This window comes from Dendropsophus ebraccatus, chromosome 10, assembly GCF_027789765.1.
Source record: "Dendropsophus ebraccatus isolate aDenEbr1 chromosome 10, aDenEbr1.pat, whole genome shotgun sequence".
Lineage (NCBI taxonomy): Eukaryota > Metazoa > Chordata > Amphibia > Anura > Hylidae > Dendropsophus > Dendropsophus ebraccatus.
The window spans coordinates 88,282,156-88,305,071 of NC_091463.1; the positions used below are offsets into that span (position 1 = coordinate 88,282,156).

The 22,916-nt window shown below is 46.2% G+C and overlaps 1 protein-coding gene across 3 annotated transcripts in view; it reads right to left on the reverse strand.

The window, feature by feature from the left end:
• Positions 1-22,916, reverse strand: part of VARS1 (valyl-tRNA synthetase 1) — a 31,199-nt gene that overhangs the window by 3,989 nt on the left and 4,294 nt on the right. For 2 of the 3 annotated variants that reach the window (XM_069943751.1, XM_069943750.1), the window contains exons 2-26: positions 14,591-14,927; positions 14,315-14,458; positions 11,330-11,444; positions 10,545-10,705; positions 10,268-10,453; positions 9,761-9,888; positions 9,507-9,671; positions 9,076-9,157; positions 8,869-8,988; positions 7,328-7,436; positions 6,833-6,921; positions 6,659-6,749; positions 6,437-6,561; positions 6,221-6,324; positions 4,990-5,148; positions 4,419-4,509; positions 4,084-4,189; positions 3,762-3,832; positions 3,377-3,502; positions 2,608-2,712; positions 2,433-2,501; positions 2,197-2,275; positions 1,913-2,040; positions 357-512; positions 64-270 (exon numbers count right to left, since the gene is read on the reverse strand). In XM_069943751.1, the coding sequence (XP_069799852.1) occupies positions 64-270; positions 357-512; positions 1,913-2,040; positions 2,197-2,275; positions 2,433-2,501; positions 2,608-2,712; positions 3,377-3,502; positions 3,762-3,832; positions 4,084-4,189; positions 4,419-4,509; positions 4,990-5,148; positions 6,221-6,324; positions 6,437-6,561; positions 6,659-6,749; positions 6,833-6,921; positions 7,328-7,436; positions 8,869-8,988; positions 9,076-9,157; positions 9,507-9,671; positions 9,761-9,888; positions 10,268-10,453; positions 10,545-10,705; positions 11,330-11,444; positions 14,315-14,458; positions 14,591-14,927 (3,253 nt within the window). Of the gene's footprint in view, positions 1-63; positions 271-356; positions 513-1,912; positions 2,041-2,196; positions 2,276-2,432; positions 2,502-2,607; positions 2,713-3,376; positions 3,503-3,761; positions 3,833-4,083; positions 4,190-4,418; positions 4,510-4,989; positions 5,149-6,220; positions 6,325-6,436; positions 6,562-6,658; positions 6,750-6,832; positions 6,922-7,327; positions 7,437-8,868; positions 8,989-9,075; positions 9,158-9,506; positions 9,672-9,760; positions 9,889-10,267; positions 10,454-10,544; positions 10,706-11,329; positions 11,445-14,314; positions 14,459-14,590; positions 14,928-17,458; positions 17,540-22,916 lie in introns of those variants that run through there. The other variant, XM_069943753.1, reaches the window with a different exon arrangement.

The window sequence follows — 22,916 nt, forward strand, 5'->3', positions numbered from 1 at the left end:
GACTTGAAGGAAATGTTACCTCCAAAAGTTGGTGCCTGAAGATGTGACTATGGAGGTGCTCACCTCTTTAGTTTCAGGATAAGGAGTGACCGATACGCTGGGGAACGTCTCAGAGGAACGTCGGGGAAGTCTCTGATACAGCTCTTCTGTGAGGAACGGCATGAAGGGTGAGAGGAGTCGGAGGCCGGCATCCAGGCAGGTGTACAGCGTGTTTCTCGCTACTGCTATGGCGACTTCATCTGTGCCGGCAAACAAGGGCTTCAAACACTCCTGAAGTAGAAGAGGAGGAGGACAATGAATACAGAGGATGATAACGGTGGTGGGAAGGCTTATCGTAATGAATGGTAAGTCCTTACTAGGTAGACGTCACACAGGTCATACAGCCAGAAGTTGTACACGGCGGTGGTGATCCCTGGGAAGTCATAATTCTGGAAGCCGCTATTGCAAAGATCCACCGCTAAACTGAGACGGCTCAGGATCCAAAGATCCACCAGACTCTCCTGTCCAGAGGGCTGAAACAAAACACAACAGTGATCACTACATCACACACCACGAGAGGGGAACAGGTCCGGACAGGGAATACTAGGCCTCAGCTGTCACCAGTCCTTACCAAGTTTATTGTCTACACATAGGGTCGTAATACGGCATGGCTGCCTACACAGCCTTCTTAAAGTGTCACTGTCGTATCTTTTTTGCAGAAATCAATAGTCCAGGCGATTTTAAGAAACTTTGTAATTGGGTTTATTAGGCGAATATGCCATTATCTGCATTCAAAAAGACTTTCCCCAGCCCCCCCCCTCCTCTCTCTCATCCACTGCTCATTATCAGGAAATCTTGACTCTTTTACATCAGACATGCCCTGTGTAACCTATGGAGAGGGGAGGGGGGAGATTAGTCACCAGCAGAGAGCAGAGAACAAAGGATTAAACAGCGGGAGCTGTATGAAAGCCGGTATTCAGAGGTCAGAGAGGTCATTGCTGACTTCAGAGGAGATAGCCCGATGATGCAGCTGTACATTAACTCTTTGTTGTCCTGTTTTGGTGCCTCATCTCCCTCCACCCCTCTGCATAGAAAACCATGAAGACAGAGGGGGAGCTTCAAACTGCTTTTTCGTGATAAAAATGCATTTTTTAGCTAATAAATCCAATTACAAAAGTTTCTTAAAATCGCCTGTACTATTGATTTCTGCACGAAAAATTTAAACGACAGTGACACTTTAAAAGGGAACACTTGGCAAGGTCAAAACGTTTTGATAGGGGGGGTCTCACAGCTGAGTGTATCAGTAGCGCATTTCACATCCTGTCAGCTCCATTATAAGTCTATAAGCTCTGCTCCCCGCTCATTCTCCTGCTTGGCTGGGGGTCCCAGCAGTAAGACCTGCACCGTTCAAAACTTTTCACATGTCCCTGTAACATACTGAAAGGGGTTGTTGAACAAAAAAAAAATATTCTTTCAATTCATCTGGTGCCAGAAAGTGACAGTGAGTTATGATTTACTTCTATTAAAATAAAAATCCAGCTGCTGTATGTCCTGCAGGAAGTGGTATATTCTTTCCAGTCTCACAGTGTTCTCTGCTGCCACCTTTGTCCATGTCCCCATAGAAAATCTCTCCCGCTCTCCAGACTGGAAAGAATACACCACTTCCTGCAGGACATACAGCAGATAATAAGTACTGGAAGACTGGAGATTTTTTTTTTTTTTTAATAGAAGTAAATTACAAATCTATGGCACCAGTTGATTTGAGATAACTCCCCCTTTAACAGTTCCTTTTTATGACGGGAAAGCTTTAAAATGCATGCTCAGCCACTGTGCCCTGTCCTAGTATATAGTGGAGAGGCAGCAGCAATCGGACTGATCCCACTGATCACATAGCAGAGATATGCTGTGGAACCTTTGTTTCTCCACCACTCACCAGAGAAGATGGAGGGGCGGTATAGCCATCTCCTAGGCCTCGCATGGCGAACTTGGTTGCATTCCACAGCTTGTTGCAGAAATGCCGGTAACCGAGGATCCTGTTCACATCCAAGTTAATATCTCGTCCTGAAATAACAAAATAATTTATGTTAAACTAGTCAATGTTTTGCTTTTTCCAAAGAGTCTGTGAGGAATGAAAGGTGAAATCTGATTGGTTGCTAGGGGCGACTGAGCCAGTTTCACTTTACACCATGTTTTATAAATCTCCCCCTATATACTTACCCTGACTGGTGTATGCACACAAGGCAAATCTCAGAGCGTCTGTTCCGCATTCGGGGATGCCAGTGGGATAGTCGGCTTTCTGCAAAAAAAATAAATAAATTTTTTTGTACATACGGTAAAGTAAAAAAAAAAAAAAAACATAATTTCTACCAAATTTTTAGTTCCTTTAAGAAAAACCATAACTACTGATATACAGCGTAGAGGCGGATGGGACACGAGACTTAGCCTGGACTCACCTGTCCTTCCTTGGCTCTTTCCAGCTCGGCAGGATCCAGGTTACTGTCAAGAAGCTGAGTGTGAAGACCCTGTGAAAGTGATCGGAAGGGTTAAAGGGATAAACAACGCCTGTACCCTAAACGCTGATATTATCCATTACACCTGAACACATTGCCCTCCACATGATGTCCTCACCTGTAGCGTAATACCCCTGATCACATCCAGAGGGTCAATCACATTGCCCAAAGATTTACTCATCTTGCGGCCATGAGCATCACGCACTATGGCATGGAGGTATACCTGAGCGAGACAGGAAGGAGGAGGAGAGAACTGATTGGTTAGGAATCAGCAGAATAGACAGAAACTATGATAAACTATGGGAGAGAACCATAGATTTATTAGGGGTTGTCCACCAATAAACCTTTATAATATATTCTGCTGATGGAATCACATTACATTGCTGTACGGATCCTGAGTTACATCCTGTATTTTACTCCAGAGCTGCACTCACTATTCTGCTGGTGGGGTCACTGTGTAGATACATTACATTACTGATCCTGCTATTACATCCTTTATTATACTCCAGAGCTGCACTCACTATTCTGCTGGTGGGGTCACTATGTATGTATATTACATTACTTATCCTGTACTGACCCCGAGTTACATCCTGAATTATACTCCAGAGCTGCACTCACTATTCTGCTGATGCAGACACCATACATATATTACAGCCCTATACTGAACCTGATTTACAGGCTTCAGAGCTGAAATTCTAATATGTCTGTAAGCTGCATATAGGAGAAAAGAAGCAGTAGACCCCTGGAAAGCTACTGATGGGCCTAACTCTATGGTTCTCTATGAAGTGGCTACACATAGTCCTTAGTTAAATACAGACAGGGGTCTAGAAGTTATATAGAAGACATCAGCAGTGACAGGTAACAGAGTTATTATTGGTGTACCCCACCTCTTTGAAGGGCAGCTTCCCGGTCAGGGTAAGACCTAGCATCACCATTCGGGCCACCCAGAAGAACAAGATGTCATGTCCGGTCTCCAGGAGAGTGCCGGGGTAGAACACCTTTAGGTCCTCAGTCTGAGGGGAAATGAATAGTGACAAAGTGAGAAACAAATCAAATAACCAGGATGCGGACACATGGTGATAAAGCTGTGATGTCATCACTTACAGATGGGTGGGAGTTCCCCTGTAAGGAGCCCACCAACCCTTATGCAAGTTAAACATATTAGATTTACATCATATGAACCCACCATATTGACCAAGCATCTAATGTGTATGATAGCGGATGTTGTGGGGAGAGAAGAATCCGCTAGCCGCCGTCTATCCAGGTCCTTACCTCATTGGGCCAGCCAAAGATGGAGAACGGGAAAATTCCAGAAGAAAACCAGGTGTCAAGTACGTCTTCATCTGAAACACAACACAGAGATGTACATAATCTACGTATATATTATGTATCTACTTACAGGGGCTATGGCAGGGGTAGGGAACCTTGGCTTTCCAGCTGTGGCAAAACTACAACTCCCATCATGCCTGGACAGCCAATGCTTTAGCATTGGCTGTCCAGGCATGATGGGAGTTGTAGTTTCGCCACAGCTGGAGAGCCAAGGTTCCCTAACCCTGGGCTATGGGCTATTACTGTAGTAAATGATAGGACTTACCCTGCCTGAGTGACACCTTCTCAGGGGCAACATTGAACTGTTTAGCGGCCTTGGCTCTCACCTCCTCCTCTGATCGGCCGCTGATCCAGTACCTGCCATCTGTATCCTGTACATACAAGCGGCTTAGTTAAAAGGGACCTGTCACTTTACAAATTGTCAAAGGTTTTAACCAATTTAGGTCTGGGTGTTCAGACTGCCACCAATTATTATATGGATTTAGGAGAAGCACTCAGCTGAGCGCTTCTCTCTCTGGCTCTCTATCATCTACATCTTAATGCAGCAGACGGTCTGAGATGGCAGCACAACATGTGTATATGACATCCTGACCATCTCACCTCTCCGGGGGGCACAGATGGGTCATTGATGGTAACAAAGTACGCCGGGATCCGGTGACCCCACCAGAGCTGCCGAGAGATGCACCAATCCCTGCAAAATAGAAACTCAACGTCAGGTGGAAAGATGGTTCCGTCATCAGAAAAGTAATGTACCATGTATGACCTGAGCCAACAGCCCTAGTCACACTGGTTAAGGCCTGACTCCCGCACACATGAAGGTCTAGGGGATCAGGCCTACACCGTAAGGGTGGGTTCACACTACGGAATTCTCGCGGACAATGTCCGCGGAATTCCGCCCGCACATCTGGGCGCCTTTCCGCCGGCCCCAAAGACACCATTCTATGGGCCGGCGTATTCCGCTATACGCTGAAAGAAGTGTCATGTCACTTCTTTTAGCGGATTGCGGAATACACCGGCCCATAGAATGGTGTCCATGGGGCCGGCGGAAAAGCGCGTGCCCGTGCGGGCGGACAGCTGACGGAATTCCACGGACATTGTCCGTGAGAATTCCGTAGTGTGAAACCGCCCTTAAAAACCCTAATACATCCCAGCCATGCAACGGAATCCTGACCTGATGTTATCCATCCAGCTGAACCAGGTTTTGTTGTGGAACTCGGGTTTGATTGACAGGTGGCCCTCACGGACGGCATCAGCCGCCTTCTTGCCCATCTCATCGCAGCGCACATACCACTGAGGCTTTAGCAGCGGCTCCACAATATCCTTAGATCGGCTGAAGAGAAGAGGAGACAAAAGGATGTAGTAAAGATGAATTTGTCCTGTTGATATAATATGTGATAAAGCTCCAAGCAAATCAACAGCATTACAGTAAATTTCAAGGGATTCTAAAAAAGTAGGGGAAAAAAAAAATAAAATATTTTTTCATCCACAGAAACAGCATCACTTGTGCCCATAGGCCGTGCCTGGTACTGCAGCAATCGCTAACATGGGACTTCGCTGCAATACTTGCCACAAGCTGTAGAAGAGAGGCGGCCCTGTTTACTTTTTACTAATGTTGCAATGTTTTTCCCTTCAAGTAAGATTGCGTTCACTGCATTGGAGGGTCTTTTTATTCCCACCTGATGATAAATAAGGCGTATTTAGACAACTGCTTGAAGGTCCGACTGCTGGGGCTCAGCAGGATCTCAAAACCGGAGACCTCAGTCTTCCACTGCAATGGAGTGGTGGGTCCCTGGCAGGCTCTATCTGCAACTATGTAATGCTGAGAGGGTTAATCAGAGGGAATTAATCAGCAACTTGTCCTCAGATCATTACAGCATTACAAAGAAGCTAGAAAGTTGCAGATAAAGCCTGCCAGGGACTTGTTTACATCAGCTATCTTAAAAGGGAGGAGGAGGAGGGGGAGACAGAGAGAAAAGCTCATGCAAAGATTTTTGTGTCTTCAACATAAAGCAGCAGCTCAGAACTGGGAGAAGGAGACTGAATAGATAATAAGTATGGAGGGAACATATCAAAAGATATGTTTGAGTGGAATACCCCTTTAAGATCGAGAGGGACCCCAGCAGTCAGAACCCTATGATTACCTTGTTATCACCTATCCTGTAGACAGGGGATACCTTTGTCAGATGGGACTAGCCCTCAAATTCTGGCAAAAATGCCAGACACCATGCCAGAACCTTTTTATAATCAATGAGGTCGGTTGGGGTACCAGCATGGCGTCATTTTCCTTATTTTGCTTCCACAACGGAGCAGAACAATGGAGAGCCGAACAGTTCTAAATGACATAATTAATATTTTACTAAGCTTAATCAATAAACAGAGTAATGGCTTAAAGGGTCTGTTACCTGCAGATGGGGACCACCATAGGATTGTCCTTTATCTCCTTAAACAGTCCCTTGTCCTTTAAAGCTTGCAGGACGGCTTTTCTGGCCTCAAAACGTTTCATTCCCTAAAATATCAAGAAAAAATAAAAAATGATGAAAGTAGAAACAAGAAAAAAAAAAATCACAAGGACGTGATCTCAAACATCACTGAAAACGCCAAATCACTCGGCTCCTTACCAGGAACGGTGGAGGAACGTTCACCAGCAGCCCATTGTCATCCATGATGTTAATGAAGCCCAGGGAGTGTCTCATCCCAACCTCGTAATCGGTCTGGTCATGAGCGGGGGTGATCTTCACTGCGCCTAAGGAGGAAGAAGAAAAAGAGAAGATGATGATGATAAGGAGGAGATAAGAGGCAATTCCTTATGAAAACTCTTATAGAGTGGTTCCTGCACTTACCGGTGCCAAAGCTCATATCCACAAACTCATCAAAGACAATGGGAAGGAGCCGATTGGAGAACGGGTGGACCACAGATTTCCCTCTCAAGTGCTGGAATCATGAAAGGGACAAGAGTAGAACCTACTGAAGAACGGCCCAAAATAAGCAAATGTAATGAAGGAACGCTCATATACCTGATATCTCTGATCCTGAGGATGTACCGCCACGGCTGTATCCCCCAACATGGTCTCAACACGAGTGGTGGCCACCACAACCTCCTCATCTACAAAGACAGCAGCAGGTGTGAGCCAAGGATAAGAGTCACAAGACAAGTAAAGGGACTATAAAGAGATAGCAAAAGCATATACAGTGTTTCCTCGAAAAAAAATACAGCGTCCTATATTAATTTTTGTTCCCAAAGATGCGCTGTGTGTTATTTTCCGGGGATGTGTTATTTTTCCAAGATGAAGAACTCATATGTCATGCACAGCAGGGAAAGAGCGTGTGGTATGGCAGCTTCCGGCCACCAGGGGGAGCTCACCACAGCACACTCATACAGCACAGCAGGGACAGTGTACAATATGAGGGCTTCCAGCCACCTTTCCGGGGAGGCCTTATATTAAGCAATTCCACAAAACCTTCAAAACCTCTACTAGGTCTTTTTTCGGGGAAACAGGGCAGGAACTCACCTGTATCTTGTACTTTATAGGCAAAGGAAACCAACACCCCAAATTCCACACCCTCGCTGTATCCAGGCACCGGCAATACTGTGCGACCTGTCAGCTCTTTCTTGTCTACCTACAATACCACATTCATGGTGTCAAAGGTATAAACATCATGAGACAGAGCAGTATCCCTCAACCTATGACTCTCCAGCCACTGCCAAACTACAACGCCCAGCATGCATTGACAGCTTTACAACAGCTGGAGAGCATCAGGTTTGGGGAACACTGTAATGGAATGACTGGTCTTCTGTTCACCAAGACGTTCTCCATGTTTAGAAGACATGTCCATCGGAAGTAGCCAAATGTATATAAAACAATGTATCATTTTTGTATCTCAGCACCTATGCAGACCTATATGTCTCCATGGTTACAGACTACAAACAAATCCTGTGTAGTCTGATCCTTCAACCATATGCCATATGTCTTCTTAATAATTTACCTACTGTATAAGAGTAAAAGGTAGTGGGGGACACTATGACTTCCGGACCACACTACAAAGTGCGTGCTTGCAGACACACAAACCTGCATTAAAGCTGTAGACACAAACAAAAAATGTTTATATTTTCGGCTTTCTTGAGATGTTCTCAGGTCCCCAGTAAATGTTCTGGCCACTGTTTCCAGGGCAGACTTGTCTTAGTAATGACTGCCAGCTAAGCCTACGACTGGCAGTGGTGTAGTCCTGCCTCACTCAGTGATGGCGGAGCAGACTCTCACTGCCAAGACTTGTCTGTCTCAGAAGTAACGGTCTGAGCGTTCAGAGAGGGAGACAAATATCTTAGGGCCCCAAGGGAGCTAGGTGATGAGCATAGGTTTATTAGAGTCTAGTATACCCCTTCTTTTAGTCAATAATTAAAGGATTATTCCACTCAAACATAAGTTTTGATATGTTGCTGCCCATGGTGAGACTAACAATTATTTCCATACTTGTTATTATCTGATTAGCCTCCTTCCCCCAGTTCTGAGCTGCTGCTTTCTGCTGAAAACATAAAAAACTGTGTGTGAGCTTTTCTCTCTGTCTCCCTTTCTGAGACAGATGATGTAAACAAGTCCCTGAATGACTATCTGCATTGTAGCTTCTTTATAATGCTGGCGAGGTTAATCTGAGGTCAAGTTGCTGGTAAACTCACTATGATTCACTACACTACACTCCCAGCATTACAAAGTTGCAGATAAAGCAAGTCAGGGACTTGTTTACATCAGCGGTCTAAGAAGGGAGAGGAGGAGGAGGAGAGACAGAAAGAAAAGCTCTCACACAGATTTTTGTGTTTTCAGCAGAAAGCAGCAGCTGAGAACTGGGGTAAGGAGAATGAATATATAATAACAAGTATGAAAGGAATTGTTAGTAACATATTAAAAGTTATGTTTGAGTGAAATACCCCTTAATAAATAAATTGGAAAGCAGTCCCATAACAATAAAGCTAATAAATTCTTATTATTTCCCAAAACCTGAAATAAAAAAATCCTTACAAATCCCACTAACATCTTTTCCTGCAGCCCTTCCTCACCTCTATATCGGATATAGCAGAGTTGAGGGTGCACGACCAGTTGACAAGCCTCTTGCTACGATAGATAACCCCGGTTTCGTGCAGACGAATGAAAGCTTCCTGGACGGCTTGGGATAATTTCTGTGGAATAGAAAGGAAGAAATCCATAAAAGACGAAGAGAGAGATTCACAGGAAAAAGGGAATGAAGGAAGATGGCGGCTCCTTACTGGTTCCATAGTGAAGCACGCTCGGTCCCAGTCCAGGGAACTTCCAAGAATCCTCAACTGGTGATAGATCCGGTCTCCTTTTCTAGAAAGGAGAGAACACAGGGGGATGACATGTAAGGCTATAGATAGAGCAGGGGTAGGGAACCTCGGCTCTCCAGCTGTTGCAAAACTACAACTCCCATCATGCCTGGACAGCCAAAGCTTTAGCTTTGGCTGTCCAGGCATGATAGGAGTTGTAGTTTTGCAGCAGCTAGACAGCCATGGTTATCCCTGCTCTATAGCGCTACAACTCCCATCATGCCTGGACAGCCAAAGCTAAAGCATTGGCTGTCCAGGCATGATGGGAGTTGTAGTTTTGCAGCAGCTGGAGAGCCAAGGTTCCCTACCCCTGCTATAGAGTATACAATGGTGTGCATCAGACTGTGACTTACTCTCCCTTCCACTTCCAGACCTCCTCTATGAACTTCTCCCGGCCCAGATCATGTCGCGTCTTCTTGTGTTCTCTCCACAGCTTCTTCTCCACCACCACCTGAGTAGCGATCCCTGCATGGTCACAGCCTGGATTCCATAGCGTCAGCTCACCGCGCATCCGATGCCTTAGGACAGAGCACTGGGTGTTACTGATACATGTCCCTGCATAATCCCATTATATGAGTATGTAAGGACTTCTGTTACTGGTACTCACCAGCGGGTCAGGCTGTCCTGGATGGCGTTGGTGAGGGCATGTCCGAGATGCAGGGATCCGGTCACATTTGGGGGAGGGATACACATCATGAACATGCCCTTTGGGTTGGGTTCGGAGATACTCTTTCTCTGTAACACAAGATAAATGGAGATAAAAGACTAACGCAAGAAGCCATATATAAGCCAATCAATGATCTCTGTAGAGGGAGAATTCTCTGACAGGAGCCCCATAGATGCTGCGGTCGTGCTGACCGCAGTATCTATAGTGTTAACTCTCAGCACCAGAGCGCGGCTTCGGTGCAGAGAGTTGCGGCGGGTCTCTGGCTATCACTGAAAGCCGGGAACCGCCGTGGATGACACAGGCGCAGCTCCTGCGCCTGTGTCATCCAGCAGCGTAAATTAACGTCGCTGCAGCATCAGGCATAGGCTACAGCGACGTTCATTTACAGCCCAGCGGCGGGAGGAGGTTAACATAGAACTAAAGGAGTACAGAAAACATGATACTCACCCCATATTCTGGCTTGAAGAACCCTTGCTTCTCCCACCAAGCGTACCAAGCAGCCTCTACGTACTGAGGGCTATAGGAGTCTGGCATAGAACCAGAGATGTCTTTCTTCTCTCCGGCAGGGGTTGGCCTATCATATGTGATCACACCCAGATCTTTCTTGTCTTTCTTCTCCACCTTCGGTTTCTTCTGTGATTTGGCAGGAAAGAAAGACAATTGTAAGAAACAAAGGAGATTAATGGAATGAAGACAATGGTGGTGGGACGTGCGGCCTCCTGACCTCTGTCGGCTGTCCCTTTAGCTTCTCCTGCTTCTGCTGGAAACGCTCCAGCTTCTCTTTTTTCTTGGACTCCTTCTTCAGCTGGGCGGCAGTCTTAGGAGGACCATTAAGCAGGGGAGGGTTTGACGTGACGGCTGGAGGGCTCAGGTCGCTCCTGGGTTCTGGGTAAGGAGATAGGAAGTGTCACAACACCGTTACATATCCACTCATCCTCTGGCAAAAATATTTTTCTTTCAAAACAACTGTTTTCAAATAGTTATATAGATTTGTAATTTACTTCTATTTAACAATCTACAGTCTTCCCGTACTTATCAGCTGCTGTATGTCCAGCAGGAAGTGGTGTATTCTCTCCAGTCTGACCCAATGCTCTCTGCTGCCACCTCTGTCCATGTCAGGAACTGTCCAGAGCAGGAGAGGATTTCTATGGGGATTTGCTGCTGTTCTGGACAGTTCCTAACATAGACAGAGGTGGCAGCAGAGAGCACTGTGTCAGACTGGAGAGAATACACCACTTCCTGCAGGACACACAGCAGCTGATAAGTACTGGAAGACTTTTTAAATAGAAGTAAATTACAAATTTATATAACTTTTTGAAATCAGTTGATTTGAAAAAAATATATAGATAGATTTTCGTTGCAGTACCCCTTTAAGGGGGTGACATGAGGTGTCCCCTCTCTAACTGCTTAGATGCCGCAGTCACTATAAGCATAAGGCAATCAAACAGAGTAAAAATCTTGTGTAGTATCAGCCACGGAGTGTTACTAGTGTATCAAAGGGGTCATTACCTCCACTTAGCGGCGTCACCTCCCCCAAAATCTCTTTGAATTGCGGCTGGTTTACACAGGTCAGGAACCAGCGGGTGACATTAGGAATAGACTGTCTGATGGAAGGAGAGATGACCTGGAAGAGGCGCAGAGACAGAGCAGAGGTTACCATCTCAGATGACTCTCAGCAGAGGACACACATTCACCTTAAAGTGTAACTAGTATTTAACAAAACTTCTGATGTGTATCTGGGGGGTCAGGGTGCCGAGACCCCCGCCAATCGCTAGGTCGGGGTCTCAGCACATTGCTAGGACATGTCACATGTTTGTTTAAGAGGTAGGTTTGTGTTAAAGGAAACTTGTCAGCTGTAATTCAGGTTCGAAGCACTGACACTGCTAGATGCTGTTAGGTCAGGGTGACCTTTCATATATCTGACTGTGCATCCATTACATACCTGTCTGTGCTTCCATTACATATCTGTCTGTGCTTCCATTACATATCTGTCTGAGCTTCCATTACATTTCTGTCTGTGCTTCCATTACATACCTGTCTGAGCTTCCATTACATATCTGTCGGAGCTTCCATTACATATCTGTCGGAGCTTCCATTACATATCTGTCGGAGCTTCCATTACATATCTGTCTGTGCTTCCATTACATATCTGTCTGTGCTTCCATTACATATCTGTCGGAGCTTCCATTACATATCTGTCTGTGCTTCCATTACATATCTGTCTGTGCTTCCATTACATATCTGTGCTTCCATTACATACCTGTCTGAGCTTCCATTACATATCTGTCGGAGCTTCCATTACATATCTGTCTGAGCTTCCATTACATATCTGTCTGAGCTTCCATTACATATCTGTCTGAGCTTCCATTACATATCTGTCTGAGCTTCCATTACATACCTGTCTGTGCTTCCATTCCTTGCATAAGGCTTTCCCAAGCTCAGAATCTGCGGCAAGCGGTACCACCTCCTCAATCCCCCTCCCATCCCTATGCCTGCTTGGTTCTCACCTTTAAGCAAGCAGTGATGCAAGCACAGATAGATACGTGAAAGGTACCATGTGTCACTTTGACCTAACATCAGCAGCTTAGAGCGTGATATGCAGCTGACCGATTCACTTACATCCGCTCTTTGAAGTCTGGTCGGTCACTAGACCTGCACTTGGGCTAGCTCTTGTATTAGGTTGGTCTGAAACTGTCCTAAACCTGGGGATGCACTGTGACGTTAGATGGCTGCGGCACCTGGTGTTTCTGGAAGCGGCTCTCACCCTGATTCTTGCTGCCCTCCACCCATCTCAGTAATCTCAGAAATAATATCGCCATAACACAGGAATCCATGTATGATAATTCTGTATACTTCTACATAATAGCCATGCAGTTACCAAAGAATCTGAGTATACAAGAACAAATATCACCGTCATACTGTTACCAAACAAGCCTGGTATATGACTTGTAATATTACCGATAATATCAGGATAAATAATACTGCCATACCACAGAACGACAGAATACCACCACCATATGGTTACTGTACAGCAATTGATACCAGCACTACACAGGCTCTGTACACAAAATCACGTAGCCGGGCCGGACAAACAATCGCTGTTTGGTTTGTGCTGCCATCAACATCCATTGTTATCAGCCACAAAGAACAACCAATCAGCTGACGCATTATAGCTACATGTCAGAAGTTTGTATGGATGGGGGGGTCCAGATGTTGAGACCCCCCTGCCGATTGCTAGAATGAAGGGGCCCCTTCATCTCTGCGTCTACCATTAGTTCCACAAGCTCCATTATAAGTCCATCCATTGCTACATTAGCATGAGAGTGGAGATGAAGGGGCTGAGCGCGTGTGCCCCTTCGTTCTAGTGATCGGCGATGGTCTCATCACCCGGACCCGACTGATACAAACCTCCAAAATATGGCTATAACATGTCAGAAGTTTATTTAAATGACAGGTATGCTTTGACCCTTTCATGACCTGGGGTCATCGATTCCTTAATGCCCAGGTCGTTTTTGGACATCAGCTTATGGGATCATAATGATCCCATAAGCTGATGTCAGTATGTCTGCCCCCTCTCCTCTATCCCCTGCCGCTGTTACAATTCTGTGACAGCTGCAAGGGAGAGAGGAGAGGGGGGGGGGGGGAAGAGCTCACGGGCATGCATCAGCCTTCTCTCCCCCCGCCGGCCTCCGTAGTTAGGAGACCAGAAGCCTGGGGCTTCCGGTTTCCATGGGGCTACCATCGGGGCTCTGCGATCACTTCGCAGAGCCCCGATGGACACCAGACAGAGAATTCTCCCTCTGTAGAGGGAGAATTCTCTGTCTGAAGCCCTATAGATGATGCGGTCGTGCTGACCGCAGTATCTATAAGGTTAACTCTCTTACCCCGGTGTCATCCTGGATCGTAAATTAACGTCGCTGCAGCATCAGGTATAGGCTTCAGCAACGCTAATTTACAGTGCTGCGGCGGGAGGAGGTTAAACAAGGGCTGATTATCGGCTGAACAGGCTTTTTTAGGAAGACACATTGCTGATAATTACCCTGTCTTAAGGGGGATGTTCAGTTATTTTTTTCTAATGGTAGAGGGGGGAAATAAAAAACTGCACCAACTCAACTCCTCATGTGTCTCTCTAGCGCTGGATTGCCACGAGATCTCCACCAGAGCCGATGTCATGACCCGGTTGATGGACTGCCCGCTCAGCCAGTCAGTGACTGGGACGGGACACCACTGCAGTCACTGATTGGATGAGCTGCCAGTTCATCAGCCAGAACAGGGATTCTCCCCCGAGTCGTGACGTCATCACAACTCTGAGGAAAATTCCTTCCAGCGGGGGTCTCTAAGCAGGTCTGGGAGAGGTAAGCAAAAGTTGCTTGTTATTTTCTCCCCTGCCACATGTCAGATTTTTGACAGGGCCGAATTTCTCCTTTAAACTGGGCAACTGGAAAGAAGAAGTGAGAAAAGTCCTATACTACAGACAACCTCCAGATCTCTCACCTTGTTGAACGGATGGATGAGACAGCAGGATATGGCGATGTCGGCGAGGCTCAGGCGCTCCCCTACTAGGTACGTGCGCACTTTAAGGTGTCCCTCTAATACCTCCAGGATCCTCTGGAGCTCTGCACGAGAGCGATCTTTTACCTGTGACCGAAAGAACAAACTGGTGAAAACCGAGGAAAAATAACAAGAGGTTCCATCAAATACAAAGCATCACTGATACTGTTACCACATCCATTACTGTGAGCGCCATTGTAGGACTCCACCGAGCCTCACCTGTTTATGGTCCACTCCATAGGCAGCCGGAAGGAGGTCAGACTCTGCATAGTTCACCCACTGCTTAATAAGGGAGAACGCTCTGGGGTCCCCTCCACCCGAGAGAGCCTCAGGGGCCAGCATGTAGGACACGGCCCAGGCCCCCCATACCGAGCCCGTGGAGGGAGACAGCAAGCACGGTAGGGGCAGACCCCGAGGCCCGGTCTCCACCTCCTGCATCGCCGGCCGAGGGTGGGGGGAGTACTGTCCTGAGATGCGCACCCACAGGCATCGCGGGTCTGAGGTAGAAGACAGAGGAAGGTAGAGAGTCGACATGGTGGAAGGGGGAAGCCAATACCTGCAAAGGAAGAGGACACTGTGTTATTAGAGTAAAGTACGGATCCTGCATAAAGCTGTGACATGGTGTCAGAATAAATCTGTAAATAACCTTGGTACAGGATACAGAAATAACGCCCCCCCCATGTGTCCCCCCTTGTAGGGGTCAGGCTTCCTGGTGCGCTGGGACTTTTGTATACATTTTTTGTACTTTACAGACTGCAACAGGCCAGAATCTAGGTATAGGGTTTACCCCTCAATTGTAGCTTATCACCTATCCACAGGGTATAAATGATTCATGGGGGTCCGATCACTGGGATCCAAAAGAACGGGGGTCTGGAGCGGAATACAGCAGGAAAAGAGAACATAGGATGACCGAGACCATCATTGTAACTGGGAAATAATGTTACCCAGGAAAGACAGCACCCAAGACCGTGTACCTGTCACTACTGACACGTCCTAGAGCAGGGATGGGAACCCTGTGCTTTACAACTGCTGCAAAACTACAACCCATACATGACTGGACCGCCAAAGCCACAGGTTCCCCATCTCTGTCTTAGAAAAACATCTGGGTGGTCAGACATATCGGGTGGGAGAAGCGAGCGGGCCAGCACTTCTCTCCCTCTATGTGACTGAGCTGATCCCATTCTTAGGGCCCTTTTACACAGAAAGATTATCTGACAGATTATCTGCCAAAGATTTGAAGCCAAAACCAGGAACAGACTATAAACAGAGATCAGGTCATACAGGAAACCCTGAGATTTCTCCTCTTTTAAAATACAGTCCTAGCCTTGGCTTCAAATCTTTGTCAGATAATCTTTCTGTGTAAAAGGGCCCTTAGTCTGTTTTGTACAGCTGTCATAGAGAAGGGAGGGATCACGCTTACCGCACACTCCTCTCGCCTCCTTCTAGTAATCGGCGGGTCCAACCAATCAAAACCTTTCAAAACTTTTAAAGTGACAGCGTCCACTTAACCATTTTATCATGTCCGTAACAAGTTTTGTTCCTCACACGTCTGGTGTCAGTGAATGGAAACATTACAGGATACATCCAGCGGCGGAGGATTTGCTACAATGACATCTGAGGCTCAGCCAGCCAGGAGTCCAGGATGATAGAGGAGACATTACAGAGAGGTTTGTCTCCCAGCATCTACCTGACAGGGGTAAACACTGTAACAAACCCTCAGCTGTGGGCAGGATCAGCTCTACATTGGCTTCCAGTCTCTGGATGTGAATAAAAGCATTGCCATTCATTGACAGCCAGCAGCCATACTGGGACACTGTAACGGATCCCATACTGGGACACTGTAACGGATCCCATACTGGGACACTGTAACGGATCCCATACTGGGACACTGTAACGGATCCCATACTGGGACACTGTAACGGATCCCATACTGGGACACTGTAACGGATCCCATACTGGGACACTGTAACGGATCCCATACTGGGACACTGTAACGGATCCCATACTGGGACACTGTAACGGATCCCATACTGGGACACTGTAACGGATCCCATACTGGGACACTGTAACGGATCCCATACTGGGACACTGTAACGGATCCCATACTGGGACACTGTAACGGATCCCATACTGGGACACTGTACCGGATCCCATACTGGGACACTGTACCGGATCCCATACTGGGACACTGTACCGGATCCCATACTGGGACACTGTACCGGATCCCATACTGGGACACTGTACCGGATCCCATACTGGGACACTGTACCGGATCCCATACTGGGACACTGTACCGGATCCCATACTGGGACACTGTACCGGATCCCATACTGGGACACTGTACCGGATCCCATACTGGGACACTGTACCGGATCCCATACTGGGACACTGTAACGGATCCCATACTGGGACACTGTAACGGATCCCATACTGGGACACTGTAACGGATCCCATACTGGGACACTGTAACGGATCCCATACTGGGACACTGTAACGGATCCCATACTGGGACACTGTAACGGATCCCATACTGGGACACTGTAACGGATCCCATACTGGGACACTGTAACGGATCCCATACTGGGACACTGTACCGGATCCCATACTGGGACACTGCACCGGATCCCATACTGGGACACTGCACCGGATCCCATACTGGGACACTGCACCGGATCCCATACTGGGACACTGCACCGGATCCCATACTGGGACACTGCACCGGATCCCATACTGGGACACTGCACCGGATCTCATACTGGGACACTGTACCGGATCCCATACTGGGACACTGCACCGGATCCCATACTGGGACACTGCACCGGATCTCATACTGGGACACTGTACCAGATGCTGCCATCTCCTACTATGGTACCTGGAACACCTGACAATAAGCAGGATTAACTGGATAACCAGCCAATACATGACAGATGGCAATGAGATGACTCCTGGGACTTGTAGTCCCCTTGGACATGCAGTGACACATGTGATCTCCCTCTAAGCCCCCTATACACCCCCCCAATACACTTAACCCCTCCCCCAGCACCCCCACACCCCGTGCCCCCCGCTCCCCTCACTTTCCCCACTCACTCCTCAGCTCCTGGCCGGTGACGTCACACACATTCCGCCCCACGTGTATTTTCTTTTCCCTTCCACTTCCTACTTCCGCCCTCACTGTGCGGCGCCGAAGGACCCCGTGCTGCCCATGTTGGGCTGTCTACAGCTTTCGCCTGCGTCTAATGTAGGCTTCTAAATAGGTTTCTATAGTTGCTGTACCGTATATCATTGAATGAATGAGCATTACTCACCGCTCTATTGTCTTTAAGATATACGCACCAGGATCTATCTACACAGGGAGTGATTATCATAATTCTATCCAGGGATTAGGAAGGACAGTCCTATATACTGATCACAGAAGCGACATCTAGTGTTGGAGACTGGTAATTACAGCCTGATGCAATAACAGGGTCATCTGCTGCTGCTGCTGCTGTTGCTGGCTGACTAATAGAGGCATTTATTACACTTCAAAGCTTATATAGAAAGCTATTTAATATATAAGAATCAGAATACAGTGTCTCATGATGTGGGGCAGATATATGCATTTATGACTGTTCTTACAGAGAGGTGTGAGGTGTATTTATCAAGTTGCAACCTGAAGAAGAGACTTGCATCACCCCATGCCCAGCTATATAGGCCATTATAATGCACTGCATAAAAAGAACCCGCAGAACCTCATTTAAGAGTCTCATAACACAGGACTAGCCAGATATTGCTCCGGGAAGGACCCAGCTAAGGGGTGGCTCCTGTAAGGAAACCACCAAAACCGCCATATTGAGTGGCCCTATAAGTCAATGTAATGACAAGGAAAAAACCAAGGCCAGGTAACCATCCACATACAGCTGTTTCAGGGTGTTGCCCCTCATCAGTGTGGAGCAGGATTCTGGCTAGGTGGGAGCAATGCCTAGTAGATAAGTGAAACAGATCACTGATCTCAAGGAAACCAGCCAAATGATAACACTGTGGGCTGCTGGTTAAAGTGAAATCCCAGAGTGCATTGCTTCCTGGGAAACATGAATATGCAAAAAAGAGCCTCATTTAAGAGTCTCAAAACACAGGACTAGCCAGATATCCCTCGGGAAGGACCCAGTCGACAGTGATATTTTCGGCTGGTCTTCCTGAAATCAGTGATCTGTTTCTCTTATGGCTTTACTAGGCATTGCTCCCACCTAGCCAGAATCCTGCTCCACACTGATGAGGGGCAACACCCGAAACAGCTGTTTGTAGATGAATACTAGGGATGAGAGAACCGGCTGAGGTTCGGGTTTGTATGAACTTGAACTCTCGGCTTCTGATTCCCGCTGTCTGCCCGCTCCGTGGAGAGGGTGGATACAGCCTGAGGACCGCCTAGAAAACTGGGATACAGCCCATGGCTATGGCTGTATCCCAGTTTTCCAGGCGGTCCTTAAGGTTGTATCCACCCTCTCCACGGAGCGGGCAGACAGCGGGAATCAGAAGCCGAGAGTTCAAGTTCATACAAACCCGAACCTCAGCTGGTTCTCTCATCCCTAATGAATACCTGGCCTTGGTTTTTCCCTTGTCATTACATTGACTTATAGGGTCACTAAATATGGTGGTTTCCATACCTCGGCATGGTGATAGTGGAGCACGGTGTCATGGCTAGTCCTATAACACAGTGATTGAGAAGCGATGATTTAGCCTTTTAAGTGATCAACAATTTGACGAAGAAATAAATTGTGTAAAAATCTTATTACTTTGATCATTGGGAGAGTGTTATACTGATCTTTTTTTGCTTTAAACGACTATTTAGACGAACTGATCTACGAAATATCAGCTAACGACCAGCAAAGATATTGGGACACAATCACGATTACCGATTTATCTGTAGCTGTATTTACACAGACAGCTAACTGTCCAGAACAGCAGCAAATCCCCATGCTCTGGACAGTTCCTGACATGGACAGAGGTGGCAGCAGAGAGGACTGTGTCAGACTGGAAAGAAAACACCACTTCCTGCAGGACATACAGCAGCTTATAAGTACTGGAAGACCAGAGATTTTTAAATAGAAGTCAATTACAAATCTGTATAACATTTTGGGACCAGTTGATTTGAAAGGAAATTTTTTTCTCCATTGTACCCCCATTAATATCAGGCCTTCTTAAAAGGGAACTATCAGCAGGTTAGATGACTCTAACCTGCTAATAGCTCCCTTGTGTGCACGGGGTGCTGAGAATGAAGGTGTGACTCTTACCTTCTTCCTCAGCACCTTTCCCAAGCTGTTTGTGGTGAAATCTGCTGCCCTGTAATGTCATTAGGAGAACTGGGTGTAGGGCTATCGCCCCCGTGCACCAATCCACCCCCTGCTGGCTTGATTATCAATGGAGTGGGCTGGATCAGCACATGGGGGGGTGGAAGCCCACCCCAGTTCTCCTAATGACCTAACAGGGCAGTGGATTTCACAACAAACAGCTTGGGAAAGGTGCCGGGGATGAAGGTAAGAGACATACCTTCATTCTCAGTGCTTCGTTCCCACTAGGGAGCTATCAGCAGGTTGGATTAAACTAACCTGACGATAGTTCCCCTTTAAGAGATAAAAAGAGGCTATATCGAGATTAAAACTTAACACCTATCCACAGGATCACTGGGACCCCTCACTGATCAGGAAAATAGTGGTCACCAAGTAGGCCCCCCATTGTCAGACCCCCAAGACCTAACCTCTAAATTCCAGACATATATTTAGCCCCCTGCCCAGTCCCCCTCCAGTAATATCAGACAACAGACCAGACCCCCTAGCTTAATTCTGACCCAACATACAACATATCAACCCCATAACACCAGAACCACCCCCCCTGAATGACCCAACACAGCCAGTGGGTGGCTGATTTTTATTGGAAACAGTCAGCAAGCTTGTCATCACACATCCCGAACAGCTTAGCTTGGATGTCAGTTTTAAAATGAACGCCATATATCTGAAGGGATGCAAGTTCGTATCCCTCCAGGTATGACTGCAATTGTAGTAAGCTCTTCTTTCTTCTGTGTTGATCCAGAAGAAGGTAAAGTATCCTATGTTTTGGGGCCCTCCATGGTGTGTGTGTCTGCAGGTCACATGGGGACCCCCAACCATAAGTCACCTATAGGACACCCCAAAATAAGCAAATGGCCTACCTGTCGCCCTTCCACTGGCCGGAAGGAATCCAAAGGCTGCTGTGAAAGCAATGTTAGTGGGAGTGGGAGATGAGACTGCCTCCCTCAGATGTGAGAAATGAACATCAAAGGCGAGGAGAGATGCGGCTGCTCTTACACAGGAGTTACTCATAGTCCCATATTACAGGAGCCTGTTCTGTCCTTATGTAATGACGCCTTCATGTGCTCCTCTGATGTGCACCATTAGCCGCTCTTCTTGTCCTATCAATGTCTATGGATGTCAGACTCCAAATGTACCAAGGAGCCATATACAATACCTTATAGTAGTCTAATGTGCGGACCCCAAAGTCTCTTTCTCTGGAGGAATCAGGATAATGCATTACACGGACAGCACATTGATTTCAATAAGAACTGTGTAATACCCCTGTTGGCCTGCGGGGGCACTGTAGGGAAAGAGAACTCTTACTTCCATATTCCCTAACAGGTTACAGGCTTGTTACAATGTATATATTCTCATTTTAATGTACCCAGTATATCCAAATTGGTATATTCATTTTTTTAAAAAATTCATGTGCCTGAAATTTATTTCTTAACAGAAATTTGGTTGAAAAGGATCCAAACTGGTGCATTTTTTTCAGCCCATATATGTCAAGAGGTTTTTTTCATATACTGTAGTTCACGTTTTTTCTTTTATTTTTTTTACATATTTCATCAACATGACAATACAAAAAAAATAAAGAAAACACATTCCCGCTGCTTGTTCCCTGCCCAGCTTTATGTAGACTTCTAATGTTAGGATGGGTTCGGACTACGGAATTCTCGCGGATAAATTCCGTGGAATTCCATCGCCTGTACGCGCTCATGGCCGCGCACCTTTCCGCCGGCTCCATAGACACCATTTTTATGGGACAGCTGATTCCGCATTCCGCCGAAAGAATTGACCTGACAATTCTTACGGCGGATAGCAGAATCAGCCGGCCCGTAGAATGGTGTCTATGGAGCCGGCGGAAAGGTGCGCAGCCGTGAGCACGGTCTATCGACGGAATTCCGTAGTCTGAACCCACCCTAAGTCTATGGGACTGTTTTGTGTCAGATGCACTAGCTGATCCTTTCGATCAGATCCTCTCAGAGATTGATTGGGTTTCTTAACACCCAGACCCCAACCAATAAAAACTTTTAACATGTCTCTGCAACTTGTTGTATGTGGGGGGGAGTGGCTGCCCCATCTTGGATTCTTGCACTCCACCAATCCTACATGTGTCATGAGAAATTGACCTATTATATGAATAATGTTTTTATGTTATACATATTTTTAAAGAATTTTTGGTCCCGTTTTTTCATAATTTTCTATTTTTTTATCTATTTTATAAAATAATCCTGAAACCTTGCAGTTTTCATTCTCACCACTGGGGATATAACTAAGCTGAGACTTCTGCTGTAAAGTGATTTGTACAGTATTACAGCGACATGTGACACCAGTAGATAGAGGAGAAAATAGCAGTCTATGTTCATGAGTCTTGCTGTAAAGCATGCCACTTAATGCTGTTAAGAGCCCGTTCAAGATGGCTGCCCCCATAACAATATACAAAAAGTGAAATAAAAGAAATTAGTCAGAAAATAGAAACAGATTAGAGTAAAATAACAACTTTTAGTATGTGACTCAATCAGTAAAAGAAAATGTTGGTGACACATTCCCTTTAAGCAGAGACTAGCTGGATTCTACATGCCTACTTAGTATTAGCCTAGGATAGGCCATGGTACAGTGTGGTGTCCGTCCCTCTGAGGTCTCCTTATCGTCATGTGATGGTACACACTGGTATGCAGCGTGCACATGCATAGTATGAATAGTTCTATCAAATGTGCTGGCCCGTTTTTGTTTTTTTTTTTCACTTGTCTATGTCTGCAACATTTCAAACTTTATAAATATGTGTCTGTGTGTGTGACAGGTATCCCTTAATCCTTTAGCAAACAAAAAACAAAATTGTGCATGGAAAATCGACAACCCAATAAGGAACAGTAATGTATACACTACACATCGAAAAAAGATTGGAAAAGAAAAATTGTAAAAAAAATCTTGTTAGAGTCATAGAGCTAGATCTCATGATCCCAGATGCAGATAAGCTATGTCTGCGGATCCTTCTGACAAAGCAAAGGTGACAACCTCATTAAGGGATGGGCAAGACACTGGTGAAGTAATGAAGACAACCCAGTATATACTTTAAGATTCAGGATTATAATGTATGCAGGTAAAATGAAGCCCTTCAGCATTGTATTCTCATTGAAAATAGTATTGGTACCATTCCATGGGGGCTGATTGTCTATTTAAATCTCAACAATTATTTCCAAAACATAGGATTTTTTTTTTTTTTTTTAATCTTAGCTGCA